Here is a 16,317-nt window from a genome sequence, read left to right as displayed (position 1 = left end):
ATGAGATCGCAAATTTAAAATTCCATAAAATGTGCTTAAAGGTTTAAAGGTCTAATCAGATTAAGAATTTGTGCAAAAAAGGAAGTGCTCTACTTTTGACTGATCTGAATAAACACTGTAGTAGAGCATGATGGTTTTTATAATGTTTACCTTTGGAGTGGCAGTTTTTTTAATATTATCCTATACTTCTGAGACCAAAAGTTGAAACTATCAGCGGGTTACTCTGCTGCATTGTAGTGGTCTGCAAAGCTGGGAATGGATTACTAATCACAGTTTATTGAAAACTTAATAGAGTTTATAGTTTTATTGGTAAGGAAACAGACTGTCAGTGTTTGTTAAATTGGCATGCATCTGGAACAAAAAAAGAGGGTGCTCCTATCAGCTGATGTCATGGTGATGTCACAAATGGGTGGAGCATTGATGGGAGAGGGGATGGGAATGGGTGGAGTTATGGGTGATGTGATGGGTGTGATCTTAGTCCGGTTTTAGCCACAAAGAAAGCTGGCAACCTTAGGTGTAATGGATTAAGGCTCTTGGTTCCTCTACTCAATATATAGGGTTTCAGCATGAGCAAATTACTTAACTTGTCCTCTCTAACTAGGACATTACATGCACAGAGTAAAAATGTAAGCTCTGTACCTGCAAAGAAAATAAGTGTTGTGTGTATTTTTTACATTCTACTAGTGCCATAATGTTAAGTGCAGGAATTAAAGCAGCAGGAAAACTTTTGCATTTTTAAAATGAATGTTGCAGCTGCCCAATCCCAAGCCAACACCAAAGCTTAGGCAGCTGCTTATATCACCTAGTGTTGGATATGGCTCTTCTTGTGAACTGTTATCACTGTCATGTTTTAAAGTACCTGCAAGAGTCGTCTTCTTTTGTGGTGTTTACAGGTCCCTTAAGAGTTTTGATTCCTGGGATTTTGATTGGAACAACCCCCAGTGTAAACTGTAATTGGCTATAGGTTGTCTTGGTTAAATAATCTAAAGAGTATGGAGCCTAACAAGAAACACGATTTACTAACTAACCTTTAATTTCTCTAAAAACTGTCTAAAATGTCTGTAACTATTAAATCATCGTCATATAACTTGTATATGTTCTTAACCAATGGTTTCATATTATGTTTAATTTGGTATGATTATGTAAACTTTAGTTATTTTTGTATTATTTTAACTGCTGTAAAATGATTGTTCTTAAAATGTTTTGTAATACTTTGAAGCTTTTCGCTCCAGGCCTCTGCTAAAAATGGGCTTATACCCATTCGGACTTTCCTGGTAATCATGAGTCAATAAATAAATAAATTATCTGCCCTCCATTGATAGCCATTTGACTTTTGATAGGCTAACATAATAATGGATGATGAAGTAGTAGATTTTGTTACAGATCAATTGAAGTATTGTTATATTTTTCATGTGAGGCTGTGCTAAAAAGTGGTAAACCATATTACAGATGGGTGAATAGGACTCTTTTACCACTGGCCATATATCTCAGCTGTACAGATTTTCGCAGAATGTCCAGATTTTTGCCTTTTATTTTTTGGGGGTCTATTTTTCATAAAATTGTGGTTTTCTGGCAAATTAGTGTCAAATCATTAAAGATTTAAGTTAGAAAATAATGACAGGCATTTGAGTTTCAGACTTCATACCCTTCAGAAAAATTCATGCTAATGCAAAACCTGTTATTCTATTAACTTTCCAAGTTTGTAACAGCAATATTTAAAAATTGTCCCCATTTTTGGCTCCTTTGTTCCACCTTTATTTATGGCTTTGTCCCGATTTTTGCTGTAAGAAGTTGAGAAGTTTGCCACTGGTAGCTCTTGCAGGTAGAAGGTGAAATTAGGATAATTTTTTTTTTTACGCCAAGAACTGCAAGTTGCTGATCTTGGACCTGAGTTTTTAATGTGAGCCTGAAAATTGTATTATTGGCCAAGCCAAATTCCAAGATACCTAAAAAATGTTGCAGGTTCTTTAGGATTAAAGGTAGTAACTTGATTAAAGTGTAGCTATCATTCTAAGTCTTTTGGATTAAGCACTTGGGCTTCAGACCAGTTGTTTTACATTAGGAAGGTTTGTGGCCTGCACTGTGGTGGCAGGACAGATAGCTTACATCCTTCTAAGTTGTGAACTGCTGATTGAGGGCTCAGTGTCTGTTATTCTAAAAGTGTATTAGTTCTTGTTTAAGCACTTGGGCTTCAGGCCAGTTATTTTACATTAAGAAGGTTCGTGGTCTGCACTCTTGTGGGAGGAGAGGCTGGACTCTGCCCTTCTGAGCTGGGAATTTCTGGTTAAAGGCTTATAGTGCCTGCATATTTGAACTGTTTCTTACTGAAATTGGTACACCTTGTTTGCTGTAGCATAGACTAGATCCAGGCCTGCTGAATCTAGCTTTATTTGTATGCTTGTTATTTCCCTGAAACGCTAATTCCACCTAAAATGTGGCTTTTCAGCGCTTCTGTGGATCCCTAGTGATATCTGCATTGTTTACTGTACTTATTTCCTTGTTTCACTTGAAAGAAAGTTACTGTTTGTCGTTTTTGCATTTAAGTTACCTGTAACACATTGCATTTAAGTTACCTGGCACTTGCTCACTAAAGCAATTATATAAGTCAGCACTAAAATATTAAAAGCACTACACCCTCACAAACTCCCTTGAGTACCTCATTCCCCATTGGCCCTTTTTTTCAATTATAAAGGAATTCCCAATACTATTCTAGCATGTCCAAAGGTCAGTTGTCAATCTCCTCTCTGGTCCAGCTGGTGAATCTGGGAATCTTGAGGCAATATTACAACTGCCTCATGTACACAGACAACCCTCTCCTCCTCCCAACAAATTCCAACACATGTGAGAGATGCAACCATATAGCCATACTGGAGGCTAACCTCTCTCAACTCAGTACTGGCGAAACCAGTCAGGAGGAGAAGGAAACCACACTCACTACAATTCCAGTCTCACATAGACCTACCATGACTGCAAACCAAACACATAAACACACAAAAACATACTTGGAGGCACTAAGTAAAAATCTGCCTAAGCAGCAGAGACCTCCAAAGCAGACACCCAAGCAACCGCCACCCCAAAACAAAACACGTGCAACACATAGCTCACAAAGCCAGTGTGCTGAACAGTCACAGCCCTTAAGGCTAAACAACATGCCTGATAGGTGACTCTATCGTCAGGCACACTGACGTCCCGCTCACCAGGCTGAACAAGGAGAAGGTCATGGTGAGCTGCCTGTCAGGCGCTAGGATCCGCCACATAACACAAGCACTCATGTCACTCCAAGGCAAGTACAAATATGACTCAGTCATTGTCCATGCTGGTATGAATGACCTGAGACGTACCTCCCTGGACTACATGAAAAGAGACATAGAGGAGCTCTCTGAGCATGTAGCCCAGGCCGGTATGACCCTGACCTTGAGTAGCATCTTACCCTCACCAAGAATGATGCCACAATATGATGACAAGATGATCAATTTCAACAATTGGCTTAAGTATTGGTGTCATTCAAAGGGGATCCAATGCCTGTGAGCCTGGGATGACATGCTCGACAAGCCACGATGCTTCGCTAGGGATGGCTTGCACCTGTCACCCCTGGGCTTTTGGATATTGGCAAAGGCTCTTGCTACCCCCACAGTGCCTTTTTTAGGCAAGGCTCAAAAGACAAACCCACCTCCATAGGTATCACAAGGGATAAGAAACTAAGAGTAATGCTACTCAATGCCAGAAGTCTAAACCTCAAGATGCACACACTCGAAACTCTCCTTAGCATGGAGAACATCGATATCTGTGCAGTAACAGAAACCTGGTTCAAGGCTCTCGAGAGCACCCCAGCACTACCAGGTTATACCTCATACCATGCTTTTCGGCCCCAAAACTTGGACCGAACCACAAAAGGAAGGGGAGTATCAATATCCGTCAAAGATACCCACACCTCCAGGTTGGTGGCACAGCACGAAGCATCAGAGACTATCCATGTGCAACTAACAGTGGGTAAAACTGCCTTCCAGTTTATAGCCTGCTACAGACCACCCTCCCAAACCCAGGAACCCCACTCGGCCTTCCTGAGAACACTGGAAAATATGAAGATCTCTCTAAACACCATTATATTGGGTGACTTCAACTACCCAAACATAGACTGGGAGCATTACTCTACCTCCAACACCCGAGCCCAAAGGTTCCTAGAATTTATAAACTCAAATGCTATGGAACAACTTGTTACCACTCCCACAAGAGGGGAAAACATACTGGACCTGATCATCACCAACATGGGGACTCTATGCTCCAGACCAGAAGTGTATCCCTCACTGGTAAGATCAGACCATAAATTAATCTCACTGGATATTCACATCCCGACTCCACCCCCTGCCCTGAAAACCACAGTGAAAAACTTCTCTAAAGCAAATTTCACACTCCTCAAAACCGGTGGAATCCTTCAAAGCCCCCGGGCCTGTGGAAAATACGGCCCAGACCGCAGAATCCTTTATAAACGCATTCTATGAACACCTTCAAGAATGCATGGATCATGCAATCCCAAATAAAACCAAGACCCAATCCTCCAAAGGCAGACGTCCTGTCCGGTGGACCCCAGCCATAAACAAACTATACAATAGAAGGAGGAAGCTACTACATGATAGAGCAAAATCCCAAAAAGGGAAGGCATCTCTGATCAGTATTAGCAAAAAACTACGGGCACTCATAAAATCATCTAAGGCCAGCTTCGAGAGACAAATTGCACAGGACACTAAGGATAATCACAAGGCTTTCTTTAGTTATGTTAGGAACCTGGGTGGGAATTCCCAGATATGCTCAGAATTAGTCCAAAATGACAAAAAATACACCGAACCCACAGACATTGCCAACATCCTAGCTGACAGGTTCAGCACAAACTTCTCCCCCCCCTCCCCACCAAAAGGGCAAATATCTATCCCAGCAGAGTGCTCCCACCCTGACATCTCAGATGCTCAGGTAAGAGCTGCTCTCTCCAAAGCAAAAAACACAGCATCAATGGAACAAGACGGTGTCCCGGGCTGCGTCCTACATGAACTCCAAGAAGAGCTAAACCCAAACATAAATCTACTGTTCAATCTCAGCCTTACTACAGGATATGTACCCAAAGAGTGGCGTACAGCAACAGTGGTCCCTCTCCACAAAGGTGGTGCCTCAATGGATCCTGGAAACTATCGCCCCATAAGCCTGACTAGCTTGGTCTGCAAAGGTATGGAAAGGATCATCATGGACCTCATAAATAAAGATATTGGGGACCTACAGACACTGGATCCTACCCAGTTCGGTTTTGTTAAGGGCAGATCCTGCCTCTTAAACCTGGTTGATTTCTTTGAAATAGTCATCAAGGCCATTGACGAGGGGAAGGTGGTCCACACAGCCTACCTGGAACTCGCAAAAGCCTTCGATACAATACCCCACTCGGGCATTATAGGTAAGCTCACCAGCTTAAATATAAACCCCTATGTCACTAGATGGGTTGCAAACTGGCTCAAGGACAGAACCCACATGGTTAGAATTGCTGGAGCCATGTCAGACTCCAAACTAGTTGCAAGTGGCATCCCACAAGGCTCAGTCCTGGGACCTCTCTTGTTCGGTATATATTTCTCGGAGGTACAGGCCAACATGGAAGGACTGTGGCTGACCAAGTTCGCAGATGACTGCAAACTGGGCGCCATAATCGACTCTCCAGCCAACACAAGCATCCTCCAAAAGGGCCTCATAGAAACAGACAACTGGTGCCAGAGCCATGGCCTCAAGCTAAACGCCAAAAAGTGTATAGTTATCCCCTTTGGCAAAAACAAAGTGCCCACAAATTACCACGTAGGTGGTAATCCATAAGTACAGAAGAAGTAATTAGGGACCTGGGGACCCAAGTTGATAGCATTCTCTCATTTGACACCCACGTGGCCAAAGTGGTTAGAAAAACATTTTATATAGCCCACCTAATCATGAAGGGATTCACATCTAGATCAGGGGAGGTCATCGTGCTTCTTTACTCATCCCTCATCAGGCCCATAATTGAGTACAATGCCCCTTTTGGGATGTACCTTACCAGACACCTGCAGCAACTGGAAAGACACCAAAAGTACCTCACCAAGAGGATCAAAGGGCTCAAACAGATGCCATATGCTTAAAGAAACTCCAGCTCTACTCAGTGGCATACCGCCTGCTCAGAGGCGATCTGTGCCTGACGTACAAAGCCATGTCCAACCCGGAATTAATGGACATGCTGCACCTCAGAAAATCCAAATCCCATCAAGCTACGTGCTCGAGAGACTTGAACCTCAGCACTGAAATAAATAGGACATGCTGGTGGGACAGATTCATAACCCAGAAGCTCCCTTCACTCTGGAATAAAATCCCAGTCCAGGTTAGGCAGAGTCCCTCATTGACTCTCTTCAAGAGGAATCTTGATGAGTGGATGGGAGATCGTAGGTTTACCCCGGGTATCACTTCTGTGTCACTGTTAGACAGAGGCACAGTATACTAACATCGAAAAAGGGCATAGCAAAATTAATTTAAAATGGGTGGCGAAAGCCAAACACACTCTGGCTAGGCTTATAAATGCCCTAGGGCAGATAGCCTAGTATGAACCTATTATTGAATTGATCAAGTGATATGTAGTGTTTTAAGTCATGATGATAGTCTTTTATTAGTGTAGAAGATCACAGCTTTTTTTTTTTTTTTTTCTGATTCAGTAGGGTGCAATGCTGGATTATTTAATGTGATTTTGTAAATATTATATTTGGGACTGGGAATAAATATTGAAGTCTTATGGTGGTGGGACAAGTAGTAGCTGAAACAGAGCATACGCTGTTTAAAGCATGGAAGAAATGCTAGTCATTCATGGCAGAGCTATGTCCAGTCTAATACAGATACCATTCTCTACAGCAACAGTACTGCCCAAACAATATTTGATCAGACTGATATACCCGATGGCCGGGTGGGCATATACTTTTTGTAACATAATGTAACCTGTTATAACTGAGTAACACAATCTGCATTCTTAAACTTATAACTGTTGCACAGCATTTGAACAACCCACACTACAAAACTGCATTTAAAATATTTATTTTCAATGTATCACTTTAAGAAGACTCGCTCTTAGTGAACTGTTTCACTACTGTTGACCCATGAGTGCATTATGGACTATTCCAGACTCTGTGGTGCCGTAGAAAAAAAAACATAATAACTGTTACCAGCTACAAGCCCCTGGGAGCCAAGTATGTGTATAGTTTCTGGCCTAGTGGTGCATTTGCATGTTGTGGAAATTGCAGTGGGTTTTCTTATGTATACTGTTATTTACTCTTACTGGCCAATTCCCCAGAAATTTGTTATATTCCATGACTACTGTTTCAACACCCGTGACAATGCCAGGAATCAGCAAGAGATCGGAAGGTGGTGCAGGTCGAAAAGAGGAGCCATCTGCGGCACTGCACTCCGCTGTGCAAAACAAACCTGCCAACTTAAGGACACTGAAATAAAAAAAAACGTGGTTGTGACGCACATACTCAGAGCACCTTCGTTTGCGTCGAGGACAAGGTAGCGGCAGCACCTCTCATTCAGGTGAGGTTGACATGAGCTGAAGTTTCAGCAGACAGTGCTGCTACCCGAGCTTCGCGCGGCACAGGTATTCCACGAGCTTGGCACGTCGAATTCAATCTAGCATGCGATGGATGCTGCAGACACATCTTTAAAAAGTGAAACTTGCTTAAAAACACACACATTTTACTGTTTATCACATTGTATTTCGTCTCTTACTAAAGCCGAGAGCCCTGAGCTGGAGCCAGACGTGACGACCGTCGGGCTCCTCCCGACGCCCTCGACGGCCCTTTCCACCGCCTGTCCGCTTTAAATGGGACAAGTTGCAGAAGGAGCCGAGTAAATCTGTTCGTGTCCAGCGACTGTCAGCTACAGTGTGTGACTTTCAGAAAACAGTAATACATAAATATAAATGGTGCTTTGGGCTTTTAAAAAAACAGAAACCCCATGAAAAGCCCCGCAAACAGGAAATCGTGTTTATTCCTGTGAACTATTAATTAGAGTTTAACCACTGAGACCTGGCTCAATAGGCAGGGCAGCAAATTGAAAAAAAGTGCGCGGAGAGCCGGGCACATTGCGGTGCTGACATTTACATCCCTCTAAGCTAAGTTGTCTTACGAGAGGTACCCTCACCAGTCAAAGTCAAACTAAGACAGTAGCAAGTTCCGTGTAAGTGGGAAATCAAGAGAGGTATCAGTTTGAAAAAATCTTCAGCTTAGAGGTGGGTCGATAGAGGATCAATAAGCATTTTAATCAACATAATGTCTACGGCATCAGAACCCTTTCCAAGATGTCAGGTACTTGTCCGGAAAAACAGATTAGTGGCAGCGAGCAGGAAAGCAGTGCTGCTGGGCTCTACGGAGCGACCGATTGGGCATTAAACCTGCAGGCGGAGAAGCTGCTTCTGCATGAGAGCGGGGGACTCCCAAAAAGCAGCCTACCGCTCGCCAGCCGGGATCTACTACAGCTGGAGGAGCGCAAGAAGTGGCGCATCTGGCGGAAAGAAATTGGCAAACTCCACAGACTGGAACAAGTTGGCCCCGAAGCACTGCACCTTGACCACTGGAGAACATTTTGGGAAACCATGCCAGCTATTAAACGTGAAAGACTTGACGTGGACGAACTAGCTTTAGCTGCTTTTAACCAGCCTGTGGAAACATTGCCTGACTATCTTTCCCCTTTAACTGCTGCTATCCCGGTGGTGGCCCCTCGCCCTCCAACGTACGACCATCTCTTTGCCCTCCACCATCGTGCCTATTTGGGACTGCCTGGGACTCACCCTATGCCCGAGGATTTGATGCTGGAAAGATTTTCATCCATTCCAGACTTTCAACCCTTTTTTGACAGCGGGGAGCCATGCATTGAAGTTGAATGCGGGGAGAACAAGGCGCTGCTTTATATTAATAAATTGTGCCAGGGAAGCAAAGGACCCTCCATTAGGTATAGGGGCGAGTGGCTCACCCCAAATGAGTTCCAGTTTGTAAGCGGTAGGGAGACAGCCAAAGACTGGAAGCGTAGCATCAGACACAAAGGTAAGTAACACATTGGACAGTGAACATACTGGGCAGTGAACGCATGACATGACTTGTCAGTATATTTGGCAGCAAATGTAGACTAGATGAGTCTGAACATAGTACAAGCCAGAGTATTCACTGGGAAGCAATGCATGCAAACACAAGCAGATAGCAGCGTTAGCTGCAGACATTGCTACTCTAGAGTAGAGCTGAAATGGGAGCCCAAGCTTCTAGGCTGAGACATATCCCGTTTTGCAAGAAGGATTAGTGCAATGCAAAGTACTGAGCGGTACTCCATTCAGTCTTTACTGGGAGGAATGCGTTTAGGAAAATCTGCTGCAAAGGTAAACTCCCTAATCATTGGCGGCCAAGCGACTTTCTGCAAAGACTAGCAGAACTTTGTGTAATCCGAGGCATTGGTTTGTGCAAGGGAAAAAGCTGCAACAGTATGAAAACTAGAACTTATTAAATACTTAGTAGTTGTGAAGAACTCTGACGGGATGTGAGTGTGTCTTCAAAACGCAAACATTTTGCATACGTTTGTATCAGCTGTATAGTAAGTGGTATTGAATTCCTTGGGTTTATATCAGCTAAGTGGATGTTACACATTTAAAGTAAACACTTTTCGTAATTGGTTGGATCTGTTCTCATCTTAATTTACAGTTATTTTAAAAATAACCTCCATCCTAAAATAGTAATATCTGTACACGACAGTACAAGTTATTGTTTTGTAAGCCATTTTGTGGTTCACTGGATTCCGCTGCTGCCGTTTCACCTGCTGCACACACTGGGGTCTTATATGGGATCCACGTGTTTACCCCCACAATAAAGCGGCACCCAGTGCTTAGAAGGAAGCTGTTCAAAACACTCAGTACATCTATTTGGGAAGTGCTGTTTACAAAAGTCTGCACATTAATAGTTATCATGGGGACCACACAGAACAGTTGGTCACCATCGTTAAAATACAATTTGGACGTTTGCTGGGTTGGGAATGTTTTTAAGATGCATACTGCTGCACAGCCAAAGTAAATTCTTAAGCAACCTTACTGTCTGGTCTTTGAAGGTGCGTGGTGGTGCGTGTGTACACGCGTGAGTTGAGAAAACAAAATACACGCGCAGGCTCTGAACACGTGTGTATGTATGTGGCTGGGGGGGGGGGGGTGCACAATTTACATAATGTGTGCGCCGCTGGCAGTGGCTTGAAGGGAGTGGGTGTCACTTGGAATCTAAGATGACTCCAGAGTTCATTATGACAAGTGCTAAGGGGAACTGATGATGAATGCATTTCACCACATGACTTGTCAAAAAGTGTCATCAAAATTATACGCTGTGTTGCAAATAATAAGTAAATACAATAGGACGATACCCCTTACTCCAAGTTGTAATACCAACACGCTTTTTTTCGTGTGCTTTTTGCAGGGAAAAGTCTGAAGACCCTCATGTCCAAAGGAATCTTACAGGTCCATCCGCCGATCTGTGATTGCCCTGGGTGTCGAATTTCGTCTCCAGTGGTAAGAATGTTATTTTTTTTGCCCAGTCCCTAGAGTGCGTTTTCTATATATTACATTAACGCACTGCTGACCAAAGGGTCTATAATTAGCACGTTAACGGCTCGAATTAAGACAGTTGTATTCTACTAAAAATTCTGAAAAGCAGCTGCAATTTATTCTTAAAATACTGGTGTGTAGGACATCTGGTTGTTTCTTGGGTTTAGTTTCTGAGGACACTCTGCTTTTCTTGTTCCTGGCTTTGAAAGGTAGGTTTCATTTTACCACCCCAAACGTGCTGATTTGATATGGCAAGTTTCTGATGTAGTGACAACATAGTTTAGAATCCTGAGTAGTATTTCAAAAACAAATCTTTAGAAAGAGTTTTTGTTCTAATAGTAAAATATGTCCAGAAGGGAAACTTTGTCAAATTGCTTGTTTATAAAAATATAGGCAACAATCCAGCTTTATGTTAGTTTTGTTGTTGAGATACAATATGTTATAGTGTCTGTTTTCAGGGGTAACTCGGTGTGTTTAGGTGTTTGCTTTGCTGTGAATCGTGTGGTATCAAAACAGTAATGTAATGAATTTGTAGTTATAACCCCCTATGCTCATTTTTCCCAAATGGTAAGGTCAGCTTTCCTATAGAAGCACCTGCTTGATGGGGGGGTCAGGTCTGAAAATCCAACATACTTTAAAAAGCAGTTATACCACAAGAACATTTGATGTTACATTATCATGTCACATACAGCTAGTGTTGACAGCTGAAAGCCAGAGTAACAATAAAGAAATAAAATTCTTACATTGTCAACATGGTTAACTTTGTAGCACATTTCAGATGATACTTCCTCCAGACTCTCTCCACTGAAGCAGTGGTGTCTAATTAAACGTATATATTATACATACACTCGTATATTATATTTGTTACTGTGTGTGTGTGTATGCGTGTGTGTGTTTTATATTGTAATATATATATGTACATACATATGCACACACACACACACACACACACACACACACATACACACACACACACACATATATATATATATATGTCCCAGAGACTTCCCATACTTTGGAACAGACTAACTATCTATGTCAAACAGAGCTCCTCATTAGCACTCTTCAAGAAAAATCTTGATGATTGGATGGGAAACTCACCCCAGGGATCACTTCTGTGGCTCTGCTCGACAGGGGCACAGGAAAATAATTTTCTTGGGTGGCGAAAGCCAGGGTACATTTTTTGGCTAGGCTTATATAGGTCCTAGGGCCAATAGCCTAGTATCTACCTATGAACCTATATATATATATATATGTGTGTGTGTGTGTGTGTGTGTGTGTGTGTGTGTGTCTGTTTATTCACACATGTATGTATATGTGTGTATGTCTGTATTTTGTATCTCTATCTAATTTTGTATCTCAACACACACACACACACACACACACATATATATATATATATATATATATATATATATATATATATATATATATATATATATATATATATATATTTTTTATATACACACATACAAGTTTCTGTAACGTTTCCTGTAGTTTTCTAATGGTCAGTATTTCCCTTGTCATAAAAATGACTCATTCAGTTGTCCAGTGCAACTTTTTTATGTGGGTGTTACTTGGTTGCTAACACTGCTTCTCATCTGCAGTCACTTCATAATGTTGTTATTTTTTAAAATACCTTTGGGAGTATAGCATGAGTTCTTCTCTCCATAGGTATATGAAAAAGAATGATATAGGGAAGTCATCTGAATTTTTGCCTTTTTTTTTCTAAAAAAAAAGACTTGGAGCCTGCTTAAAATAATGTTGCATTAAATTTATTTTTCACATTTTGAAACAAATGCAGACCCAGCCAATGGTTTATATGTTTACAGAATAAGTCAGGAAGCATTGTCTTAAAGTAACAGAGCACATATTTGGAAGATACAGGGATTAAACCAAGGTACATGTTAAAATGGTCCAGACCTTGCTACTGTTATTATAGCATGTGATCTCACCTACCACAGAGCTAGATGTCAGAATGAGAGAGACAGGCAGTGATATGTTGAGTGGCCTGTAGCCAGTTCTCTGTCCGGTAAAGGAGTATAGAGGCCTTACTAGCCCACCCTCAGCAGGGCAGGAGGGAAGCTTATATGAGTTAGTTGTCCAATGCCTGGCTGTCCATACCAGCTGTAGGTGATCAGGTATAGACTGATCACAATTCGCTGGCAACAGAATCATTATTTATTTTGCATTACACAGCTTTGGCTTGCATCACTGTCAGTACCTTCCTGTAAGTTTGCAACCACTCTCTGTTCAGTCGAAGTGCCCATCAGCATCTGTGGTAACCCATCTTTATCCACCACAGCCAATTTACGTCCATTAGAGAAACTTGTCTCTAATGTTGGATTACATACATTCTGTTGTGCACCTGATGTCTCTCAGATGCTGCCTATGATGAACAGTGAAAGGCTGTGCCTATAGTTTCCATTCAAAGTATGCTTACAGACGTTTAGACCTCCATTCCTCTAACTGCATCTAATACTGAATTAGTCATCAATATAAGTAAAAGAATAGTGATTTTTCTGTCTTAAAGTGCCTGTCTTTTTGAGTTATACGAAGGTAGGCATATCAAATCCAGTTGTGAAGTACACTGTGCTGTAAGTAAGTACGGGACAATTACGGGACAGTGTTCTGTAAATTTAGAAGGGAGAGTTAAAATTATGAAGTACTGTGAGCATCATCCTATATTTTTAGGTCTGATTCTCTATCTACATTTGCAAACTCTTTGTGTTAAAATAATTTAACCACATAATGGAACAGGGTGGTGCATGAAAGCAGCACTTCTGGCTTACCTGGTCAGCAAGTGATGCAAAAAAATGGGGAGTGTATACACCTCTATGTTGTGATCAACATGTATGCATTTCCGAAGGGTTAGTAATGACATGAAATAAATACGACATAATTCCCCATGTATAATGTACCACCAGGCTGTAATCCGTCACTCCTGCTGGTCTTTGTTTTGTGTGCACTTTGAGGTTAAGTTTGGAGGCAGTACATCAATGTAAAAGGTGACGTGTCATGTTTGTACATGAGTGACTCATGGCAGAGGAAGGATGCTAAGCAAGAAGGGGTTTGCAACATGGCCTAAGGATGAAATAATTAGATACTGTAAATTGTGATGTCTCTCATATCTTGGTTTTCTCAGTATTGTACTGGTCTACAAGAAGTTGTGGACTTTCATCATCAGTAACTATCAACTGTATTAATTTACAGTGAAATGTGGTACTTTCAAAGCTACAGATGAAGAAATGCAGGGGTCTTGTGGTAGTAACAGGATGATGCTACACATGTACCATCTGATTTGTACAAACGGTAAACTGACCGATGAATGTCCTTTTAAAAACTCTGTAACTCATGTTTTCACAGGTTTAATCAAGTGTTGCTTATTTATCATTTTATTTATTTATTTATTATTTTATTTATTTGTATTTGTTTACCAGGGTAGTGTGGTGAACCCAGTGAACCATTTGCAGGCACAGCCAGAGTGAATAGGATCACATAAGAAAAGAACAAAACGTATTTACAGGTACAAAAATATGGTACAACGGGTCTCTATTACCAAATCAAAAACCCTTTATGCAAATACCTAAACATCAACACCTATAACATGAACTGTGAAAATCCTGAACGCACTAAACAGCGAAAAATAAAATAATGAACTGTCATAGTCGGCCAACCCCACCACCTGCTACATACTACCTATCCAAACAAAGTAAATTAACCACATACGTACACTAACTAAATTCTACTTCTAACCTAAAGTAAAGCACCAAAACCCTACTTCTAACCCTACACTAAACCCCACATACACAACTAACTGTGCACCATTCTTAACCCCTCCCTAACCCTAAGGTCTGTAACTACCGCACACATCCCCTACAGACATACACCAAAAAAGTAAATAATGCACATACATACATTTAACAAAACCATACTTCCAACACTACACTAAACCCCACATACACAACTATCTATGCACTATCCTTAACCTCTCCCTAACCTTAAGGTCCGTAACTACCGCACACTTCCCCTACAGACATACACCCAAAAAAGTAAATAATACGCATACATGCAGTTAAATAAAACCCTACTTCTAACACTACACTAAATCTTACATACATTACCTATCTATTCACTTACCTTAACCCACATCCTAACCCTAAAGTCCTATCTATCGCACACTTACCTTATGGAGCTATACCGCAGACGGGCCAGCCATTACACTTCGACATTACCATTTTCTCTATTTTGGGTGTTCAGCATTTCTGTCTTTCATTGAATATGTGTCGCTCTTTTCATATTCGTGATTACGTTTTTTTAATCTGGTATTAGGATCCCAGTACAACATTTAGTCTTTCGATCTGGTAATAGGAACCCGGTACAACATTTAATTCAAAAAGCAGTTTACACTATAATACATGGATGGAAAAATGAAATCATGCTTAGCAGAGCTTTTGGGATAAGACGAAACAGTAATGAATGAGATGAATTATGCTACAGGGATAGCAGCATATCATTATATAGAGTTATGAAGACATTAGAATAGGTGAGTGTGAATAGCTGCAGAAAAAGGATACCACGCAGAGAAGACAGAGGAATGGTAAGGGAGGTATGCAAAGGGAAGAGGATTAGAAAGGAGAGAAGGTCTGAGAGATCTGAAGAGAAGAGGGAAGTTGGATGAATGAGAGGCATTAAGTGAGGGGATGACACGATGAGTTACAGAAGGATAAAATGGGGATGAAGGAACATGAGAGAGCCCCTGGGTTTATGTAATGTGACCCATGTGCATTACTTTTGTTTGGGGAAGAGGTGTCCCTTGAGCTGTTGCCTGAAGGATGATTACTTTTGGATGTCTGTGATTGAAAGAGGAATGAAGTCCCATAGTTTAGGTGCTAGGATGATGAATACATGGTAAGTGCAGCAACGTTTAGTTTTTGTAGTTAGTATGGTGGGTTAAAATTAAATTGAGAGATACCCCTGAGATTATATATTGTGGTTTTGGTGAAAAGTTTATGAGTGAAAAGAAAATATGTTTCAGGAGAAAGGGCTTTGTTAATTAGTGATCCTAGAAGGGGGTTGGCTCTCAAATGTACTGGGAGCCATTTGGCTTTGGCAAGAGTTAAGTGGTGTTCTTTAATGGGGGAGTTAATTGTGAAATGGAAGATTTTACTGGATGTGGTTTGCAAGGTGGTGGCATTTTTCTTTGAGGCTGCAGCTGTCATGAGTAGTAGCCCATATTCGGGATAAGATAAGACCACTCCTTTGTCTATGGCAGGTTTGGCTGGCTTGGACAGAAAAGGTGATAGCATGTTTGTCCAGAATAGTGTGTAGATCTGGTCGCATGTGTTTTGATTGTGTAGTTGAAATTTAAGAGATTTCTGGTCCAGCCAAATGCCAAGTTATTTGAAGGATGTGGTAGTTTCTATGATGGCATTGTTAACATCTTTAATATTAAGGAAGCTGGGCACTTTGACTGTTTTTTGGTTGGTTTCAAATAGAATTGCTTTTGTTTTTGAGGGATTACATATAAGAAATTACTGTAAGTGTGTGGATATTGTAATTCTCTCTGAAGATGTCAATAATTTGTCTGCTTTGCTATCTTAAATGAGCTAATGTTTGTTTTGGTCTCATAATTTCTCTAAATCTGACTGTAATCGATGGAGGTTTTCTCTCCAAGTTTTCCCAGTTATACTTTCCAAGCCAACAAA

The 16,317-nt window shown here is 41.2% G+C and overlaps 1 protein-coding gene across 3 annotated transcripts in view; it reads left to right on the top strand.

Moving 5' to 3' along the window:
* Window positions 1-7,281: 7,281 nt before the first annotated feature.
* SAMD11 (sterile alpha motif domain containing 11) overlaps window positions 7,282-16,317 on the top strand; it is a 1,263,018-nt gene continuing 1,253,982 nt past the window's right edge. The window contains exons 1-2 of one of the 3 annotated variants that reach the window (XM_044063099.1): window positions 7,282-9,080; window positions 10,482-10,573. In XM_044063099.1, coding sequence (XP_043919034.1) covers window positions 8,339-9,080; window positions 10,482-10,573 — 834 coding nt within the window. In that variant the 5' untranslated portion in view covers window positions 7,282-8,338. Of the gene's footprint in view, window positions 9,081-9,221; window positions 9,407-10,481; window positions 10,574-16,317 lie in introns of those variants that run through there. The other 2 variants (XM_044063100.1, XM_044063101.1) reach the window with 2 other exon arrangements.

This window comes from Protopterus annectens, chromosome 2.part1, assembly GCF_019279795.1.
Source record: "Protopterus annectens isolate FY-2018-M chromosome 2.part1, PAN1.0, whole genome shotgun sequence".
Taxonomy (NCBI): Eukaryota; Metazoa; Chordata; order Ceratodontiformes; family Protopteridae; genus Protopterus; species Protopterus annectens.
The sequence above is the reverse complement of the archived record's forward strand: the minus strand, read 5'-3'. Positions and strand labels throughout refer to the sequence as shown.